This window comes from Myotis davidii, unplaced genomic scaffold, assembly GCF_000327345.1.
Source record: "Myotis davidii unplaced genomic scaffold, ASM32734v1 scaffold98, whole genome shotgun sequence".
NCBI lineage: Eukaryota > Metazoa > Chordata > Mammalia > Chiroptera > Vespertilionidae > Myotis > Myotis davidii.
In genome coordinates this window covers 176,878-198,671 of record NW_006294654.1, presented here as the reverse complement: position 1 = coordinate 198,671, position 21,794 = coordinate 176,878, and the positions used below count along the sequence as shown (strand labels likewise).

The window sequence follows — 21,794 nt, the reverse complement described above, 5'->3', positions numbered from 1 at the left end:
ATCAGCATGGTTGGGTTCTCTCGCCTGGTTCTATCCAGGATCTCCAGCCAGGTTCTGTGTAGGTTCTCCAGCCAGGTTCTGTCCAGGTTCTCTTGCCATGTTCTCTCATTTTTCTCAGAGAAGTGACCTTGGTTAAAACACATAGCGCTAAGGGGAGCAAACATATTAAGAACAGTATGCTATATATGCCAGGTCCCTTGAAACAAGCTGTGCAGATGTTTCTTTCCTACAGCGACTGTGTCAAGCAGCAAGGATGGACTGGCTTCCGGCATGTCCTGACTGATAACCCCAGGTGAATGTTCCCAGCTCTCTGCAAATGTTCTAGAATTCACAAGGCCATGTGTACCCTTTAATTGAATTCAGTGTTTACCAAGAAGCAGCTCTGTTTGCTCCCAAACCTGTTTATACTAGTTGTGCTAGTTAACACAATTTAAAGAACACATGGATGAAATAGGAATTAGGATGGTTATTTCTAAGATGAGTGCTTTGGAAAGGTTCAATGAAATAACACGAAGCATACTCTCAGTGAAACGTGCTCTCAAATTAGGGCAATATCAGTGCCACCTGGGAGCTTGCTAGAGCCATTACAATTCCCCACTGGCCCCAGACCTGCTGACTCAGAAACCCTGCAAGTGGGCCCAGGTATGTTTCCAGAAGCCCCAGGTGAATCAGATGCAGCTAAGGTTTGAGGCCCATTGACTTGCTGTGACCACACAGTGACAGCACAACGTGGAGAAGATCTTGTTTCTCCAATTAATCGAAGTGGTTACACTGTCTGGCTAATTTGCCAGGCACTTTCTCTAAACCTGGCAGCTCCTTCAATCAGAAATGATAGAGCTTAATTATTGAAACAATGGGCTGCAACAAAAGAATCTTAGATAGAAAAGGACTTTTTCTAACCTACCTAAGGTAAAAAAGATGATCTCTAAACTGCACCGAAGGATGGATTCTTTTTAATGATCCAGTCGTTGACAGAGAAGTGTACTGTTAGCAAAGTTGTAGCTGTTGGTGCTGTGGCTGCTGTCACGCAGAGCTGCCGTGTATCGGGGAGCTGACTCTGAGAGAGCTGGACTAAGCGTTTTATAGATGATCTCATTTTATAAAGTAGGTAATATCCTCATTTCCCAGATGCAGGAACGGAAGCTTAGCACGATCAAGTAACTTGCCTAAAGGTGCAGAGATAACAGGGTGTGGGGCTAGGACTTGAATCCCGGGCTATCAGATTATAAGCCCATGCTTTTAAATACTTCCTTTTAGTATTGCTCATTTGCAGGCAGTTATGGCTACTTTAAAAAAAATAAGATGCGAACATATATTTCTGGAATTGGGTTTTCCCCAGGGACTATGAAAGTTCACTCAATGATTAGCAAATGGAAACAAGAAGCACTGATGTAGAAACTGTGTCTACACAGCATGATTTGAAAATGTTTATTATATCAATATGACCACTGTTTTCCACCTTCGCTGCACATTAGAATAATAGCTGGAATCTCTGAAATATATATGCTGCCCTGGCCCCATCCATAAGCCAGATAAATTGAAATTTCATGTGGTGGGGTCAGAGTATTTGTGCATATATATATGTATATATATATATCCTATCTAATAAAAGACAAAAAGGGTAATTGACCATACCTTCACTACGCCTCCCATTGGCTAATCAATGGGATATGCAAATTAACTGCCAACAAAGGTGGCGGCTAATTTGCATACTGCCGGCAGGGCCGAACAGCGCCATCCCGCCTGCCCTGCCGCCATCCGGGCCTATGAAGGCTTGAAGGCAGCTTCAGCTGGAGTGAAGGCCTAGGTCCCGGGTTCCAGAGGAAAACCGGTGCCGGCAGCCAGGGGAAGGGAAGGCCTATTGCATGAATCTTTTCATGCAACAGGCCTCTAATATACATATATATATATATATGTAGTTTTTTTATTCCTTGGTAAGTATATATATAGGTTTTATTCCTAAGGTACAACCAGGGTTGAGAACTGGAGATACAGACATACGAATTCAGATAATTCAAACTCAGAAATGGGCATTTTTGTTGTTGTTGTTAATCCTCATCCCAGGACATTTTTCCATTGATTTTTAGAGAGAAGGGGGAGAGGCAGAGAGAGAAACATTGATGTGAAACAGGCACATCAATTGATTGCCTCCCTCACGCTCCCCAGCTGGGTCTGGGGCATTGAGCCTTCAAGGTATGTGCCCTTGACCAGAATCTAACCTGGGACCCTCAGTCCTAGGACTGCTCCAACCACTGAGCCAAACCGGCTAGGGCAAAAATGGAAACAAAGATGGCGGCTAATTTGCATACTGCAGGCAGGGCTGGACAGCGCCATCCCGCCTGCCCTGCCGCCATCCGGGCCTATGAAGCCTTGAAGGCAGCTTCAGCTGGAGTGAGGGCCTATTTTATTTTTTATTTTTAAAGAGAGAATAGAAGGGGGAAGGGGGAGAGAGAAACATTGATGTGAAACAGACACATCAATTGATTGCCTCCCTCACGCTCCCCAGCTGGGTCTGGGGCATTGAGCCTTCAAGGTATGTGCCCTTGACCAGAATCTAACCTGGGACCCTCAGTCCTAGGACTGCTCCAACCACTGAGCCAAACCGGCTAGGGCAAAAATGGATTTTGAATTTTTCCATGTATCCTGTTATCAGACAAGGATGCTAGCCATTCATTGAACACTTGCAATGCCCCAGGCATGTTGCATTGCACTCATATAGCTGCCCTATTTTAGGGTTACCATATGGAGTTAAAGTATGCTTGTCATTTTGAGGAATCCCAAATATAAAGTTTTGTGTTTTAAAATGCCCTATCTATAATAATAAAAGCATAATATGCTAATTAGACCGGATATCCTTCCGGATGACCTTCCAGATAAAGCCAGGGCTGCGAGGGAAGCCTGGGTCCCCAGTGCTGGTGGCCAGAGGGAAGCCAGTGCCGGCAGCAGAGGGAAGGAAAGCCTACTCTTGCATGAATTTCATGCATCAGGCCTCTAGTTTACTTATAACTGACCTGGATTGATAGAATTTTTTTAGACTGACAAAACTCTGGAAAATACCTAGGAAAATCTCATTTTCCTGAAACAGGGAGTAGATGTTTTAGTAAAATCCTGCTTCTTTCTTTCACATAGTTTTACTTTTTTCTTTGTGTAAGGTAATGAAAATGCTGTTTATTTTTTCACATAGTTTTACTTTTTTCTTTGTGTAAGGTAATGAAAATGCTGTTTATTTTATAAGCATACCACTATAAACTACAAAATAATTGATGGAAATGTTAAATGTCTTTTACCAGCTAGAAAAAGGAAATATTTGGCCAGTTGGTACTAAATACTTACATAAATGCTTCCCATTCATGATTTTATTTTTTAGTTCTCCTACCTCCTAAACCAGACAGAATTAATGATGTGTCTTGCTTTATGCCATGTTTTTAAAAACGTTGAAAGTGATATGATTTTTCTTTTAAGTTTACAAGCCTCTCCTACTATTATTCTCTAAAGCAGTGGTTCTTGATTAGGGCATCTTTGCCCCTCAGAAGACATTTGACAATATCTGGAGACATATTTGATTTTCACAACTAGGGGAAGGAGTTTGCTATTGGCATCGAGTGAGTAGAGGCATGGCTGCTGCTAAACATCCTACAATGCACAGCAGAGCCCCCACAGTAGAGAATTATCCGGCCCAAATGTCAATAGCACTGAGGTTGAGAAGCTCTGCTCTAAAGTTATTTCTTTTTAACCTGTTATGAATTCCAACTGTTTTTCTGTATTTAGGCTGCTTAACGCCTTTTTATAAATAACTCTTGTATAAAATATTTATATACACAACTCCTGTTCTAGCAGAGTTAGCTCAAATACACTCCCTTGTTGGAAGGGTCTATAGATCATTTCTAATTTGTATCTAAAGCATTCGAGTGCCTCAGTGCGGGGTATAAATGGCAATGAAAATTTGACAGTTGTGGTAAGAGATTTGAGCATCTGAAGACTCAGGGGCCAGAAAGAGAATCTCTCCATTGACCTGAAAGAATACAGATTAAGAAGACTTGGCCTTGTTTTCCTGGATTGATTAGATGACTCTATATGTTTTTGATTGATTAAAGCATAATTTTCATTTTACAAGCTTAGTACTTTTATAGATTTTGTCATTCCTCTTTAGAAAGCCCTTCTTCATTAGGTGCAAATTTCCATTCAAATGAAAGTTAACCAAATTACTTCGCTGAGGGTATCCTTCCAAGCATCATGTCTCCTCCTATGACGGGGCTTTCTGGGCTGGAAATAAAATGGGAATTTGGGGAATTATTTGAAGTGTGTGTAAGAGGTTTTAGACCATGTATGTACATGTGCATGTGTGTTTGTACGTGGATGTGTACATGTTAGTGCTTTGTGCTGATATCTATGGGTTTATCTGCTCAGCACCCCTCCTCTAGGAAGTGACTCTTAACGCATCACTCTTGTTATAACATGCGCCATGTCTGTGTTTTATAGTCTTCCCAATCTACCTCAGTTGCTTGGTGCAGAATTCCTTCTCCAGGGTTTTCAAACTCAAGACCAAGAGGGAGTGGGCCGTGACTAAAATGGAAAGGGCTACAATGGAACTGCGGCTGCCCGTGTTCCCACCACATGGAGAGCACTAGTTGGCTGCAGGAGGGGAGAAGGGAGCCAGGAAGGGGATGGAGAAGCAGGTGGCCAGCACAGCCCTGGCAACCGCCCTCCTCCCAGCCTGTCCCCCAACACTTCCTTTGCTTCTTCGAGAATGCTCCCAGATCCTTCTGACTCTCTCTTATGCCAGTTGAGTTCACGGTCTTGTGACTTGCAACCAAGAGAGTTACGACAACACAGTGTCCTTACCTGAAAATGAATTCCTTCAGCTCCCCACACACAGGCTTCATCAAAGGAAAATAAAACCACAAACCCCAGAGTGTATCTGTTTTCAGGAGGGGGTTTCTGGTAATTAGCGTAGATTGCAACAAATGGCACACACAGACTGTTGGCTCTGCGTGTGAGCTCGGAGATTGGTGTTTACCCTATTATATTCCAATTTAAGAATGTCATAAAGTTTATCAGGGAGCACATGGAAACTAGCAAGAACACACATAGGAGTGGTGAGAGGTGTGTGCCTTGATATATAGATTTTTTTTTTTAGACTTCAAAAAAATGACTTTTCTTGGGTTGATAGCAAAGGGGACACAACCGCACTCCCCACTTAAGCGTGGTGATGGTGGGGTATTTTTAGCAAATGAGTTGTCAGCAGAAAGGCTTCATTAGACCCATCAGGATATCTGCCCATGAAGAGCGAATCCCAAACTGTACTGGCAGTTTCCTTGAGCCAACATGATGAAGCACCTCTGACAAGAGCCATATTGTGCTCCCCATGTGAGAAGCGTGAGGAACAAAAGAGACAGTGTGATCGTCATTTGGTCAGGTTAATATTGACACAGCTTAGAGACATCGGAAGTGTGTGTGTACACGTACAGCAAAGCACTCCGGAGACGTGGCTGGTGGTTTCCATCAATCAGAAAGGGGCACCCCCAGAGGAAGGAAGGTCTCCTGCTTTCTTGAAATATTGTTCAAACTAGATGATTTATTTTCACAAAGGAAAATAAATAAAGCTGTAAGTGTTCAGGCTCATGGCTCAAAAAAAGTCAATAGGGATTTTTTAAAACATCTATACACAATTATGGAAATCATTTATTATTATTATTCGATAGCTAGAGTGTTATCCAGGTTTTACTACTTGAAAAATACAGCATGCCTGCCCTAGCGGGTTGGCTCAGTAGAAAGAGCATTGCCCATGGACTGAAGGGTTTCAGGTTTGATCCTGGGCAAGGGCAGGTACCTCGGTTGCAGGTTCCCCGGCCTTGGTCGGGATGTGTGCAGGAGGCAACCAATCGATGTGTCTCTCTCACATGGATGTTTCTCTCTCTGTCTCTCCCTCTCTCTTCCCCTCTCTCTAAAAATCAATGGGAAAATATCCTCAGCTGAGTATTAACAAACAAAACAAAACAACAAAAATACAGCATGCCTAATGAGAGGATTTCCCATTATGGGTGGGTCCTAAATTATTCATTCCCATGTAGGAATCCTTATAAACATACATGAACACAAAAGGGGCCCTTAGGTGAACAACAGTCTGGCCTTTTTGTCACTGAGTCCTTAAATCCATACTGTATGGAAAAGCTTTGAAGGTTAAGGTCTGTCCCTAAATTAGTCTGAGCTAGTTAATGAGATGATGACTTATTTGCTTCTAATTGGTTGTGTGCCTCCCCACATGCACGAATTCAATCTGCTGTTAACTAGTGTGAGAGCCTGCTTAGGACCTCTCTCGTAGGAGCGTCTTTTTCCAGAGCGACTCCCTGTAACATTGGTTCTCAATGACACAGTTAATGAGGCTGAGGCAGGACTTCACCACACTTGATTTCAGGTTGACCTGAAACCAGCCCACTTCATTTCAAGAAGTCCTTAACTCAAGCCTGTGCTTTCAGATGAATTATCTCCTAATGCACTCTTCCTCTGTCTCGCTCTCTTTATTAATGAGATGGTTATAGGAGGTAATAGATATTGATATGAAAACTGTGACATTCGGATTTCAGTAAACATGTGCTCTCCCCGCTCTATTCTTGAATTTCAGAACCCAAATGATGACCTTACAAAGGTGATTGCCTAAAAGACTCTTGGTTTCTCCTCTAATGCTTATGACATGCTTGACCTAAATTGAAGCATCTGCAGGTTTATACTTAATTTTGTCTTTGATAGTTGTGCCTGTACAAGAAGACTTTGCCAGAAATGATGGTGATACAGTAGGCTTTTTCTATTAAAATGCCCACTCTCAGGGAAAACAATTGCCTTTTTTGTCTCCCTGCCTGCTTCCTGCAATCCTAATTCCTGTTTTGGGGGGGGCTTTTGAAAAAGAAAAGTAATGTTGGAAGCATCCTTAGATGATGAGATTTTTACATACTGCATGACAAAGTTGGATTTTTCCCTTGTGTATGTCTAAGCTATTAGAGCAAGAAAAATTATGGTACATGAGAATAATTCTGGGTAACCAGGAATTATGCCAGTTCTCTTGCTTTTTTTTTTTATGTGTGTGTGTGGTTGTGTAAATACATGTTCAACCTTTTTAAAGTACATATTACTGCAAGAATATCACAGCATTATTTGTTATAGTAGTTTCTTTGGACAAGTTTTTAATTTTAGGTTTATACACATATACGTTAATGATCAGCCTACATTTATATTTTATAGAGTAGATGAGAAAGTAGAAATTGATCTTAAAGCATGATAATATTGGATCATTAAAAATTTCAGCAACACATATTATTAGCATTTGTTAAAAGCAAGGATGTGGCTTGCTTGTGTATAATGACTAGGGAGAATCAAAATACTAAACAGAAGTATATGAAGTAAGTAGCACATAACTTTTTTTTATTAAATTAAAAATGAAATTAGTAGTATCTTTGGTGATGAAAATGTCCCCATTCAAGAATAGCATAGAGGTTAGAACATGGGCTCTGAAGTCAAACTAACCTGGGTTCAAGTCCTGTTTTTCACACATATGAGCTGTGTGAAATCAACTATTTAACCTCCAAAAGCCTCCATTTTCTCAATGCAAAAAAAAAAGAAAAAGATAATATTACCTATTCCATTGGGTCATCTTAAAACTTAAATGAGATGATGCGAAGCATTTAACAGAGTGCCTTATGTAGAAGCAGTGCTTTATTAAATTATGTTAGGCAATGTACTATTGCTTTAAATGAGAATTCTATTGATATGTATATATATATGTAACATATTTATTTATATATTGTAATATTTTTAATTCTAACAAAATCTTTCACAAAACGGCTTTTTCTTTATCTCTAAAAATGAGAACATACACTGTCTCATTGTATTTTCAAAATATGATGTCTAATACAGTTTTAATAAACCCAGTGGAGTTTATACTACTAAAATGCCTTGACTAGCTTATGAAAATAAGAACAATAGGGTTTTTTAAAAATGACACCTGGTAAAAACATGGGAAATATCTTTGCTTACCAATTAAAGGGTGCATAAAAACAGAATAAATAAAATCTCTTAATTTATGCATTTTGTGTTCTCATAAATCATTTTCCTGTCAAAATTATCAGACTATTATTGCTGAATATTTTAAACATCATAATGGAATTTTGGTAGCATAAATCATAAAGCTTTCAGTTAGAACATTTGCATACATACCTCAGCATTTTTCTTATATCTTGATTAAAAAATAGTCTTCGGTCTAGAATAAATCCATGCAAAATATAAATGTCAAACTATCCTCTTAAATTTCAGTAACTCAGCAATCCCCACTGGCCCACTGTGCTTACAAGGTAGTTATGGACTGTCAAACTGTGTTTCTAAGACTCACAAGTCTCAAAAGTGAAGCTGTACGAGCTTTTGTTTTAATCTTGGTAATGATTTTTATCTAGAGGCAACCTACCTACAGATGATACCTGCTCACTTGATTTTTCCATTTCCTGCAAGAAGAAAAAAGATTCAGATATAATAAATCTGGGGATAGCTTGTCTATGACATTAGAAAATAATTTGTTTCATTTAATAGAAGCCTTACTCAATATGTTTCATTTGTAGTTTGTAAGAGAGACAGCTGTTTTGGATTACGCATGCAGCCCAGAATGCTGGACCTAAATGGAAAGTATTAGCATCAGGGGCAAAATCCACTGAAGGTCATATAACACTTGGAGGTGAAACTGTGGAAATGATGAAAAAGGCTCAATCACCGTGATTTAGCCGAAAGGAAGATCACTACACATTTTTTGATGCTTTAAAAGCTGTTACATGTGTAGTGAAAAATGAAAGCTCATTCACTGAGCCTCACTTGGAATTAAGAATGAAGAATCTATGCCGAAACCGGTTTGGCTCAGTGGATAGAGCGTCGGCCTGCAGACTGAAAGGTCCCAGGTTTGATTCCGGTCAAGGGCATGTACCTGGGTTGCAGGCACATCCCCAGGGGGAGATGTGTAGGAGGCAGCTGATCGATGTTTCTCTCTCATCGATGTTTCTAACTCTCTATCTCTCTCCCTTTCTCTCTGTAAAAAAATCAATAAAATATATATATTTTTAAAAAAGAATGAAGAATCTATTGAGATAAACACTGCCTCACCCAGAATATCTGTATCCTACACCATTTTTTAAATGGCATGGCTTCATGTTTACCTCTTTGTAACTTCCTCTATCCTCTCACATCTAGGAATTTTGCATATGAATCACTTTTAAATGTGATTATTATTTGAAAGTTGACTTGTATTATAGAGGATATAAGGCAAGAAATTGTAATATGAAAAGCCAGTTCCCATATCAAGAAAATATAAAATACTTTTTATGAATTAGTTTAATCCCTTGAATCCTCAGAATGATCTTTTGATAGCTTAAGAATTAGGAAAGAAAAGAGATCTAATGTCTATTGTCTACTCTATGCCAGGTACTAGGCCAGCTTTTTGATAAATATTCTTAATTCTTTCAACAGTCCTATGAGGTGGGGTTTTAGAGATGAGGAAAATCAAGGCTCAGGGAGGTGAATAACTCACTTAAGTTGTCCAGCTAGCAAACGCAGAGGCCAGGGTTAACTCTGGGGTTCAGCCGGCTCCAGAGCCTTTACTAGAAACCTTGGGGAGAGTGTCCTAAAATAATGGAGAGACACAATCAGATTTTAGATGACCAATGTGACTATATTATGACAACTTTAATATCAAAGTATCTTAATATCCATTGGACATTAGGTTTCACTGCATATTATTCAAAGACATACAAAAATGACATTCTATTTTACATAATTATAGAAATTACTTTTCACTTAACACAGTCATGAGTGTTTTCTGTGTCATTAAGTATTCTTTGATAGCATGATTTTTAATAGCAGCATAATATTCTTTGGTGTGAATTTTCCATAGTTTGTTTAATCATTTCTCTATTGTTGGATAGTTAGGTTATTACTATAGTTACTAAAGTAATAATTTAGTGACTAGCATTTTCCACAAATCTTTTTTGTGTATATCTGATTATTTATTTAGAATATATTTCCAACATTGTATGAGAATGCCCATTTAGAAATATTTTCCAATAATAGGAAAAAGAAGATGGAATGTTTTATTATCAAAGTATTTATTTAATTATCAGATATTTATTGGCCATTTGCATTTCCACTCTGAATTGTCTTTTGTTTTCTACAACTATTTTTCTATTTGCTATGTCTACTTTTTCTTCTTGATAATTAAAATTATATCTTGATATCTAAGATTATGTCATCTGAAGGACATCAAATCTTTCTCCTTCCAGTTAAAGAAAAATAGTCACACAGAGAAAGACAAATACTATATGATTCACTTGTATGTGCAATCTAAAAAAATAAAAATAAAAAATAAATGAACAAGCAAAATAGAAACAGACACATAGATACAGAGAACAAACTGCTGGTTGCCAGGTGGGAGGGGAATTGTGGTCTGGGTGGAAAAGGTGAAGGTAGTGAGAAGTACAAATTGGTATTACAAAGTAGTCACAGGGATGTGAAGTACAGCACAGGGAATATAGTCAATAATATTGTAATAACTATGTATGCTGCCAGGTGTGTACTACACTTATCAGGGGGGTCACTTAATAAAATATGTAAATGTCTAACCACTATGTTTTAGACCTAAAACTAATATAATATTGAATGTCAACTGTAATTGAAAAAAAAATAAAATTACAATAGAAATAATAATAATTACATTGAGAAACTTTTGATTGGGTTTTAAGCAGAAGAGTATCATGAGTCTATTTACATTTTTAAAAGCTCTCTCTTGGTGCTATGTGGAGAACTGACATTAGGGAGACAAGAGCAGTTTCAGGAAGGCCAGTTGGGGATCTGCCACCAGAGTCCAGGCAAGAGATGATGGTGACTGTGGCTACGACAGTAATAGAGATGGAGAAAAGGAAGGAATGTTTGGACTTGGGCTATGTTTCAGAAGTGAAGTTACCAGGATTTGCTGATGCATGAAGAATGAGGAAAGAATCAAGAATAATTCCTATGAATTTGGCTTGAGTAACTGATAGATGGTGGTGCCATTTATGATATGGAGGAACCTGGGGCAGAGGTAGGTTGTATTGTATTTGAAATGCTTATTAGACATTTACAAGGAAATGTCACATGGATAGGCAAGGTTAGCGTTCAGCTGATGTCGATTTGGTTGTCACTGGCAGATAGATGGTTTGAATGCCATGTGACTGGGTAAATCGCCAGGGAGAATGTGTAAATGAAGAAAGTTGGAAACAGCCTGGATAGAGAACATTTGGAGGTTGGCTGAGAAAAAGAAACCAGCAAAGGGGACTGAGGAGCAGCCCATGAGATGGTAGAAAAACAAGGAGAATGTGATGTCAGGAAAGTGAAGGAATTAAGTGTTTCAAGAAGGAGGGAGAGTCAACCTCATGGAATTCTTTGGAAAAGTCAGAGTGAGAACGGGAGAGTGATTTTTGGATTTGGAACTTTAAAGAACAGCAGCTTGAGTAAAATGATGGGAGCGGAAACCTAGCAGGAGGGCTTCAGGAAACAATAAATAAGTAATAATGCAAGAATAAACTCTGTTTCACGTACTCACAGTTGTAACCCTACTTTTGCCCACCCATGAATAAACAATGTAAGAAGAGTGGGTTTTTCTCTCTCAAGGACTATTCACATTTAAGTACTCATATATTCATAAGACATTAGTAAATCACTTTTATTTCAAGTGATGCACAAAGCTACCAGCATATGGCATAAAGATTAAATTTTTCAGAGCAATGGAATGAGAACTAAATAGGAGAGAATGGGAATTCCACTGCATTTGTTCACACACTTTCAACCACAAATACAGTAAATCTATTGGACATATCACTGTCACTCTCTCGGTTGTTGTATTGGTTAAAGTAGAGCTATATCATTTCTGTTCCTTGCTCTTTGTCACTGTGATCATCAACCTCTTTTTAGGGCCCTTGAGATCTACACCTTAGCTTTTGGCCAGGAAATAAGAAAGCCTTTTTCTCCCATTTCTGGGCCTCCCTACTCATTCCAAAACTGAGTTACTACAGCAAAAGGACTCATGACCTCTAAGATGTTTAATGATGGATCCCATGCTTCCTAACTAATGGAAATAGCCTGGATTTCTGCCTGTCAGTTCCCAGCTGTAATAATTAGTAAAGGAACTTCCTAAATTCCATGCAGCCATCTCCAGCTTGGGTCATATTTGAAATGTGGAAGGCTGTTTTGGGGTGGAGATGGTAAATTAAAGGAGGATCCCTTTGTGTTCTAAATCTTTGGTAAAACTGAGTGGGCTATGCATACATATAAATGTATATAATTTTAACTTAAGGTGGGGGAAGCATTTTGGAGACGTTCGAGCAGATTAACAAATAGTATTTGTATACACGTAACTAAAACAGTAATTTATCAGGTAGACGGCAAATGGGGGGAATGAAATGCCGACCTGTATCTACAGTTGGGTTGTGTTGATGATGAAGTGCTGTTTATTCAGGGCCAGCCCAGCTTGTCAGCAACATAAGAGCCACCGCAGCACATGACTCCCTGCGTAGCTAGAAGACAATAATAAATTATCTCCTATGCAAACAGCACCGGCATAAAAGCAGAACAAACAGCCTCTGCTCCCGGATTCCTGAAGATTCTCCCTCATTCCCTTGTTTGATTCAGTTTTAAACATGAAACTCCTGGCATTATCCTAAAGACAGTAGGGTGGACACTGGTCTGGACAATTTTATTAGGATAGGTAGGACAAGGTTGTTGATGATCTCTGTTTTGGGGTTAAGTATTTTGTTTCTTTAACATGCTTAAATGAGTCCCAGGAATCTTTGTTTTATCAATACTGCATCTGATCCTGTGGAATTTGGGGCCACCCAGAGGAAAACTGGGGGAGGGGGGGTGTTACTCAAGGGTGTTTAGCCTAAGAATCACTTGCGGTACATAATGAAATACAGATTCTTGAGCTAATCCTCAACCTGCTAAATGAGAAGATGCAAAGCAGCCCAGAACTACACACCGCAGGCTGATTTTTATGATGAGGATAGTGTGAGGAGCAAGGGCCTGAGGGTGTGAATCAGTAAGTCCCGGGACAGCACTGAGATAACCCAAAGGACTGCTTCATAGGAAAATATACCAATTAACTAAGACCTCCCTAGAGCAGTGCTTTTCGGATTTCCATGTGCATCACATCCCCTGGGATTTGTGGAAAGGGCAGATTCTGCTTCAGTAGATCTGGGGCGTGGCCTGAGACTCTGCCCTGGACTTGAGTCCAGCAAGATCCGAGAGCTGTCATTTTAACACAGAAGAATCCCAATTGATTGGAGCTCAGCCAACATCTTGGAATAGCAAATGTTCCACTTGTATGGCTTTGCATAATGCTGATTCTACTGAATCCTAATCTTGCCCTCAGATACCAGCAAAATCTGCTCTCTCTTGTTTGAGTGACCCAGTGGGAGTGTCATGGTAATTTTATTATGTGTCAGACTCTTAGAAATGTTGTGTCTTCTTTCAGGAGTTTATAAATGCATTTTGGGGTTTTATGTACATAATTTAAAAATATTTTGAAAGGTCCTGGCCACTGTTGCTCAGTGATTAGGGCACTGGCCCATGCACCAAAGGGTCACAGGTTTGATTCCCGGTCAAAGGCACGTACCTGTGTTGCAGGTTCAACCCCTGCCCCCGGTTGGGTGTGTGTGTGTGAGGCAACCAATTGATGTGTCTTTCTCACATTGATGTTTTTCTCTCTCTCCTTCCCTTTCTTCCCCCGCTCCTCCCCCTCCTTCCTTCCCGCCCTTCCACTCTCTCTAAAAATATATACATATATATTTTAAAAGAAAATTGTAAAGCTTCTTGTGCTAAAGCCTTTAGTCACTGGAGATAAAATATACGTAGCTGCTGTCCATTCTTGTTTTCCTTTGGAACCATATCTGGCCGAAAGTTCAATATTGAGGCTCTTGATGGATAACACCAAGGATGATTTGAAATAATTTTACCTATTGAATGCACATGTATAATCTGAGGTCTGTTTTATTTTTTAAGTTTATTCCAAATATCTACTTTGATTGTGAGTGAATTAATTTTTTAAGTATCTGTTTAAAAATTGTTAATATGACACTTGGACAATAAATAAAAAGCATCAAAGCTGACAGTAGGCATTTTGGAACACATGCTTCCAAAGCTAGTGTATTTGAACATCGTAGATTTTATTAGCAAGTCAGTACAGTAGACCCTTGGTATTCATCAGCAATATATTCTGAGGCCTTTGTGAATTCCCATGTGCAATTCCTTGTAACCAAAAAGTGAATGAAAGTGGCCTCGTGAGATGCCTAATAAGAGTGGCTGCCGCAGGAGTAAAAAACAAAGGCCCCTTGGGGTTTGGAAGCTGGTCATGGACTGAGCCCACAAATCTGCCAAGTGTCCCTTATACCCTCTTAGGGGCTCAGAGACTTGAGAGTGAACTCAGTAGAATCAGAGGACATGTGATATGGATATTTTAAATAGTCTAGTAAATAGTCTAAGCCACAAACATCATATCCACACATTTCAAAGAGCTACAACATACAAACATTAATCTGGGCATGAACAAATCCGCACCTATATGCACTGTGCTGTTGAGCTAGTTATCTGAGGAGGGGGTATGTGGCACTTCCACTTCATGTGGTATTGCTTTAATACTTTACCAAGGGCATGTATAATTCTGATGACTTTTGTCATCAGAAAAAAATTAATGGAATTCTTCATCTTGAGTGCATTATCATGGTGATTTTCATCAAGTAGCACAATACACTGTCAGTTGATTGATTATATGTAACGATTATATGTAATGCCACATATATGCCGTGATGGAGGATTACGTAGCACAGGTTGATTTTGTATATGTGTCTCTCCATTCAATAGACATTTCTTGAGCCACTAGTATATGCCAAGCATTGGTCTTCACTGTGTTTCTTTAAGAAAAAGAGGCACCCATGCCAGCAAAATGGTTCTCGTTGTAGTTCATCAAACTTGAAAAGGCCAGCACACTTTCCGAGAAGGTGAGCCATAGGTCTGGGTACTCCGTGGTAGCAGTTGACTTTTCTGCAGTTATTCATTTCTCCTTATTCCCACATAGAACAAGCAGATCTGACATCACAGCCTTTACACAATCTTCTAGACATCTACTGAATACACATGTATAGTAAGAGGTCCAATTTTTTAAAAGGGGGGTAAAAAATATTCAGTAAACTCAGCTAGGTTCATCCTTATGAATTCTGCTTGAAGTTAATAATAATCATTAGAAAACATTACAGGAAAGAACAATAATTTCCTACTTGCTATTTTTCTAATGATAAGTTGCAATAATAGCAGACATTCCTATGTCCTGGGATCAATAAGATAAAATGTCAGTATTTGAAATGAAAGTCAGTATTTGAATAATATTTTAGGGGGAAAACAGAGATCTTATTAAGGTATCTGTTTCTTATCTAAACTATTCTTAATAATCACGGCAAAGGCTCCTTCCTTTCTTTGTTTTAGGAAAACAAACAAGCAAGGTACGTCTTAAGCCATCGCATGAAACTTTCCTAACTTCCTCGAAGTGTTTATTTCACTTGTGTCTAATAATATATCTCTGTCGCAATACAGCATAGGACTGGACAAATTTGTGGCAAACCGCCCAAAGCTGAGTAGTTTGACATTAATATCAAATTGCCTGTTGTTGTTTCAGAACTGTGTGTTTCACGGCAATATCACCAGTGACTTGAAAGCATTTGCAGACAAGTTCGGTTTTGATGTCCTCATCCTCTTGGCCAGCTATCTGTCAGAGGAGCAGCAGCCAAGACGACAGATTGCTGTGTACTCCGAGAACCTAGAGCTGTGCAGTCAGGTAAGGATCTCCTCCAACCCTGGTACGTGTCACTGCATCCTGACCTGCTTGCTCTCAGAGCAGGTGGTGGAGGATGGGAATGGATTGGTGGCATAAGGAAAATGTCCCAGGAGAAAAAGTCCTAGAGTTTGAGTTTTAAGAATTGTTGGGGGGTATTTTGTACATTGGGCCTTTTAAAAGAACCCCATAACCATTGTCTTCTGGAATGAATCCATAGAGGGGGATAGATTATAGCTTTCTTATCCAAACGAGGGCCAGTCTTCCTTTGGGTGCTGTTTTCTTAGTCTCTGCCTGAATGCCTATTTGGTGCCCAGTTTTGAGTAACTTTGATGCTTTAATCAAAGTTAGCCCCTAGGTACTAGAATTCTGATTGGGTAATCAGTTGGACCCTCTCAGTTGAGAGCTGAATCTTTTAACACAAGCCTATGGAAAGTATATAAAATGTAGACAAAATTAATCAAAATACCAAACCAGGTGTATTCAATAAGTAATATGAGAGCATACACGATTCATTATAATATGAATATCATGGCCTAGAATGGGTTCATCAACCAGTCTTTCCTCGCTAATGGATTAGACACCTCGTGTATCCACAGGTGGCAAGGGGCAAAGTCTCGACTTTTCTGCACCCTTGCTCCCGTCTTCAGAGACCTATCTAGGCTTTCTTGACTATAAGGCTGTCCTGTGCTTTCTCATGTCCAAATATGAAAGAGGCCCCTGTCCCTGCTACAGATGCATTTGGTACCTCTTTCTGACCCATACTGTGCATTGTGTCATCAGCCTGAGGAGGCCTCTTCAGTGCTTTGTTCTGCCTTGGGTTTCAAAGCTGAATTTTATTTTCCTATGGACAGGAGTTAGGTCTCCTCAGCCTTCAGTATGGTGGTTTTACACAAGACAATTAGTAGAAAATCAATTGTTTAAAGGTTAATTTTAAAAAGACCAACATAGAAGAGCAGAAGAAGGGGTTAGAAGCCCTTGGCTGCCTCCACCCCACCTCTCCTTTCCTCACCCAGCCTCCCCACCAGAGACAGCTCTTTGGAACCTAGAGCAATACAGAGTCAGGACTACTAACTCCTAACGAACCCCTCTTTGTTCCTGTGGTCACTGTTAGTCACAGGTCAGCATCTGCAGCTCGACTGTCTGAGTTCAAAATGTGGCTCCTTCACTTGTTAGCTGCATGTGGTTGGTCAAGGTATTTCATCGTCCTGGGTCTCCGTTTACTCATTGTCAAAACGGTTCCTACCTTGTAGAATTGTCATGAAGATTAAAGAAGATAATGCATATAAAACCTTTAGAACTGGGCTTGGCACAGGAAAACATTCAATAAATGCTCATTATTAATCACTATTATTATCTATGCAAGCTCTGTAGTTACTTATGATTATTGTTCTTGCTTCTGCTGCTGCGGATGGGACCATTTCAAAAGCCCCATGTGAAAATATCCCCAACACTTCCTAAAACCAGGGAGCTTTCCCACTACTCCTTGTCAGCAACCAGCATTATTTCTGTGTGTGTTTTTCAAATTTGAAAAAATTTGCCCTTTTTTTCACACTTCCACTTCTGTTGGAAGATGGTGTTATATTACACTAAGGAAAAGATTTATGTGGTTTTAGATCTCTTTTCCTACAACTCTCAGAATCCAGCAAAAGTGAGCCCCTGCATTTTGAGTTCAATAAAAAGCCAATTTGATAGGATTAGAGAAAGAGTTGGTGGTCTGTTTGGTGGGACTTTCCATGCATCATACAATTTTCAGTTATTTGAATTCTCCTTTAAAGACAGATGAACACAGATTGATTTTATATTAAGAAAAATTAAGAAAAAAGGAGTTGCAAAGAGCAGAGAGTACCTGAGTGCTCATGCAAACCCCCTGTGTTTCCCTAACAGATTTGCTGTGAGCTGGAAGAGTGTCAGAATCTTTGCCTAGAGCTGGAGCCCTTTGAATGTGGCTGTGATGAGATCCTGGTGTACCAGCAGGAGAACCCTGCCGTGACTTGTGACCAGGTGGTTCTCCTTGTCAAGGAAGTCATCAATCGGAGGTGTCCAGAGATGATCTCCAACAGCCGGACATCTTCCACTGAAGCTGTGGCAGGCAGCGCCCCCCTCTCCCAGGGGTCGTCTGGGATTATGGAGCTGTATGGCTCTGACATAGAGCCACAGCCCAACTCTGTGAATTTCATAGAAAACCCTCCAGATCTCAACGATTCTAACCAGGCCCAGGTGGATGTCAACACAGACCTCGTTAGCCCAGACAGCGGGTTGGCCACCATTAGGAGCAGCCGTTCGTCCAAGGAGAGCTCGGTTTTCCTCAGCGATGACAGTCCAGTGGGAGAAGCTGCCGGGCCTCACCATAGCCTCCTCCCAGGGTTTGAGTCCTACAGTCCCATCCCCGAAGGGGCAGTGGTGGAGGAGCATGCCCTGTCCAGAGAACATGGGGAACACTTTGACCTCTTCAACTTTGACCGAACACCCATGGTTTCTGGACAGTCCCAGCCATCTTCCCATTCTGCTGACTACTCCCCATCAGATGACTTCTTCCCCAACAGCGATTCGTCAGAAGGACAGCTTCCCTTGGGGCCTAAAGGACTCAGTGGGATGGGAATGAACATGTCTAATTATTCATCCAGCTCGCTTTTGTCGGAGGCTGGCAAAGATAACCTTGTGGAATTTGATGAGGAGTTTGTCCAGCAACAAGAAAGCCCCGGGGATAACTCTCAAAGAAATTCGAGCCTGACAAATTTTGTGGGAGAGGAGTCTCTTTCTCCTGGAAAGAGAGTCCCACCAACACCTATGAATAGCTTTGTAGAAAGCTCACCATCCACTGAAGACCCAGCTCTACTCTGTTCAGAAGACATGGCCCCAAAAATAGTCGACGCAGGTCACACAGGGCCACCTCAGCCTCGTGCGCGGTGCAGCAGCTGGTGGGGTGGTTTAGAAATTGACTCTAAAACTATTGCAGATACGTGGAGCTCCAGTGAACAGGAGTCCATCTTCCAGAGCCCCGAGTCCTGGAAAGATCATAAGCAAAGCCCTGTGGATAGGAGAGCCTCCGATTCTATATTTCAACCAAAGAGTCTTGAATGCTCAAAGCCAGGTGCCTGGGAGTCAGAATTTGGTCAGCCTGGGCTGGGCAACAAGAACATTCAAGACCAACATGAGGAAAGCTTGCAGTTTCAGAACCTGCCCACTGAGAAGTCACATTTGCCAGACGCCTCTCCTCAGGGAACAAACCATCTGATAGAAGACTTTGCTGCTCTGTGGCGCTCAGATCGCTCCCCCACAGCAATGCCTGAGCCATGGGGCAACCCCATGGATGGTGGTGAACCAGCTGCTACAGTGTCATTCCCAGCCTGGGGTGCATTTGGTAAAGAAGATGACATTGAGGCTCTAAAAAATACCTGGAATCTGCACCCAACGAGTGGGGAGTCACCTTCTGTGAGAGACCCAAATGAGTGGGTCGTGGCAAAAAGTGGATATTCTTTTCCTGCAGAAGACCTGGTGGATAGGTCGCCCCGTGAGGCAAGTAATGAAGCAGCTCCAGAGATCTGGGGCCAAAAGAACCATGACTCCAGGGCTGACATCCTCATACCTGGAGACCCCAGGTCTGATCCAGATCACGCATGGAATAGTTCTAAGCCCACAAAGGAAGATCAGGATGGTGGCATGGATCCAAAAATTAGGGGAAAACTCTATGAAAAGGTAGATTCGTGGAACCTTTTTGAGGAGAGTATCAGGAAGAGAGGGTCAGACATCTTAGCTCCTTGGGAAGATTCCTTCCTGTCCTATGAGTGTTCCGATTACAGTGCCTCCAACATAGGGGAAGATTCGGTGCCTTCCCCCTTAGATACCAACTACTCCACCTCCGATTCCTATACATCACCGACATTTGCTGGAGATGAAAAAGAAACCGAAAAGAAACCACTTGCTAATGAGGGAGGTTTTGAGTCAAAAGATGCTAACTCTCCCGCGAAAGAGGCTGAAATCCCTCCTCAGTCACCACTGCAGCCGCCTAGACATCGAATTAGCTCAGGTCCTGGGAACCTGGAAATGTGGGCTCCACCTCATGCAGATAATAGTTCTGAAAGAAATGCCACTGACAACCCAGAGGAAGAGGTACTCAAGACAGAGCCCACAGATGACAAGGACGTCTCCGTGGAGGAGGACGTTGGGGAGAGCAGCCAGTCCAGTTACGACAACCCCAGCATGATGCAGCTGTACAATGAAACCAACCGGCAGCTCACGCTCCTGCACAGCAGCACCAACTCCCGGCAGGCGGCCCCCGACAACCTCGACTTGTGGAACAGAGTGATTCTGGAGGACACTCAGTCCACTGCCACCATCTCGGATAACGATTTGGACTGGGATGACTGCAGTGCAGGTGTGGCGATCCCTGGTGAAGGTCAAGCACAGGGACACACAGCTGAAGGTACCGAACCCGAAACCCGATTTTCAGTGAGACAGCTAGAACCGTGGGGCACGGAGTATCAGGAAGCAACCCAGGCAGACTGGGGACGCCCTGCTTCTTATGAGCACAGCAAGGACACCGCTCCCAGCGAACATCACGTGCTGAATGAAAAGAGCGGACAGCTCATCGCAAATAGTATTTGGGATTCTGTCATGAGAGATAACGACATGTCATCATTAATGCGACCAGGCCCATTGTATGTTACAGATTCAGAACAAAGCGGAGTGCCTCCCGAAACTCCCAGTGCATCAGAAAAAATTAAGGACAGTACCATCCCAGATGTGCTAGAAGCCTCTGGAGCCAGTGAATCAGGAGCACTTGGTCCAGACGAGGAAAACACGTGCAGAGGAGACGTGCCAGGTGATACGGCGGCATCCCTGACAACCAGGCTGGAGAATCCAGGGCATGTTGTACGCTCAGATCCTTGGGAAGGTCCTCGCTATGGACAAAGTGAGGGTGAGACAGAAACCCACAGAGCTGTTGATAGGGATCACCTGAGCGAGGAGGGGGTGATGGATGGAGCCTTAGGAACTTCTGGAAAAGAGCAAGGCGACCAGGAATGCTCTCCCCTAGTTGTATCTGAACAGGAAGAAATCTGCAACGAGTCAAGCAAAATCAGCTCTCATTCAGTAACTTCAAGTCCTCAAACTGAGGAACCCCAGGAGGCTCTAGAGCAAGAGGACGGATCTTACAATTCAGACCCCTGTGATGTGCAAACAGATGTGTCCACAGACCACCAACAGGCAGAGACCTGTGAAAAGCACCTCGTGAATCACAGAAATTCAGGTGAAACTACTGAAATTTCAGATAAGCTGACTTTAACAAAAAATGTATCTTTACCTGAAATGGATCTTGAGATAACTGAAGAATTTAACATTCTGGGGCCAGAGAAAGTGAACCAAGAGCCACCTCCTGCATGTCCCCTAAGCCTTGATGTTTGGGATGGCCCTACAGACAGTGATGTGCAGGTCAGTTGCACAAGTTCTGAGATAACTACAAATCTTGAAGGTAAGAGTGCTGAAAACAGGCCTCCAGGACCCAGTTCTTCAGGAAATTATGACAGAGAGAGTGTTTCTAGTGAGTATTCACATTCCAGTGCATCAAGTCCTGACCTCAATGATTCTTCGGCTGCACAGCTTTCTTGGGATCATGAACCCAATACTGGGCGTCAGAAGGAGACTCAAGATGACTGGAGTAAACAGAATCACCAAGAATCTGGACTAATTACTGCTGATGGCCAAGTAGAAGTAATTACCGAAATCAAGGACTCGGAGAAAAACAGCATGGACAAGTTTGAAAGGAGCTTAGGTCACAAGGTTCCTACATATTTAGAGATATGGAATGACTCAATAGATGGTGATTCCTTTTCCTCTTTATCCAGCCCTGAAACAGGCAAATATTCTGAATATTCAGGTGCATATCAGGAAAGAAATCTAGTGGTTAGCCATC

The 21,794-nt window shown here is 41.5% G+C and overlaps 1 protein-coding gene across 1 annotated transcript in view; it reads left to right on the top strand.

The window, feature by feature from the left end:
• Positions 1-21,794, top strand: part of PRUNE2 (prune homolog 2 (Drosophila)) — a 206,077-nt gene that overhangs the window by 114,026 nt on the left and 70,257 nt on the right. The window contains exons 7-8 of the mRNA XM_015567374.1: positions 15,725-15,883; positions 17,768-21,787. Of these exons, the coding sequence (XP_015422860.1) occupies positions 15,725-15,883; positions 17,768-21,787 (4,179 nt within the window). The remainder of the gene's footprint in view (positions 1-15,724; positions 15,884-17,767; positions 21,788-21,794) is intronic.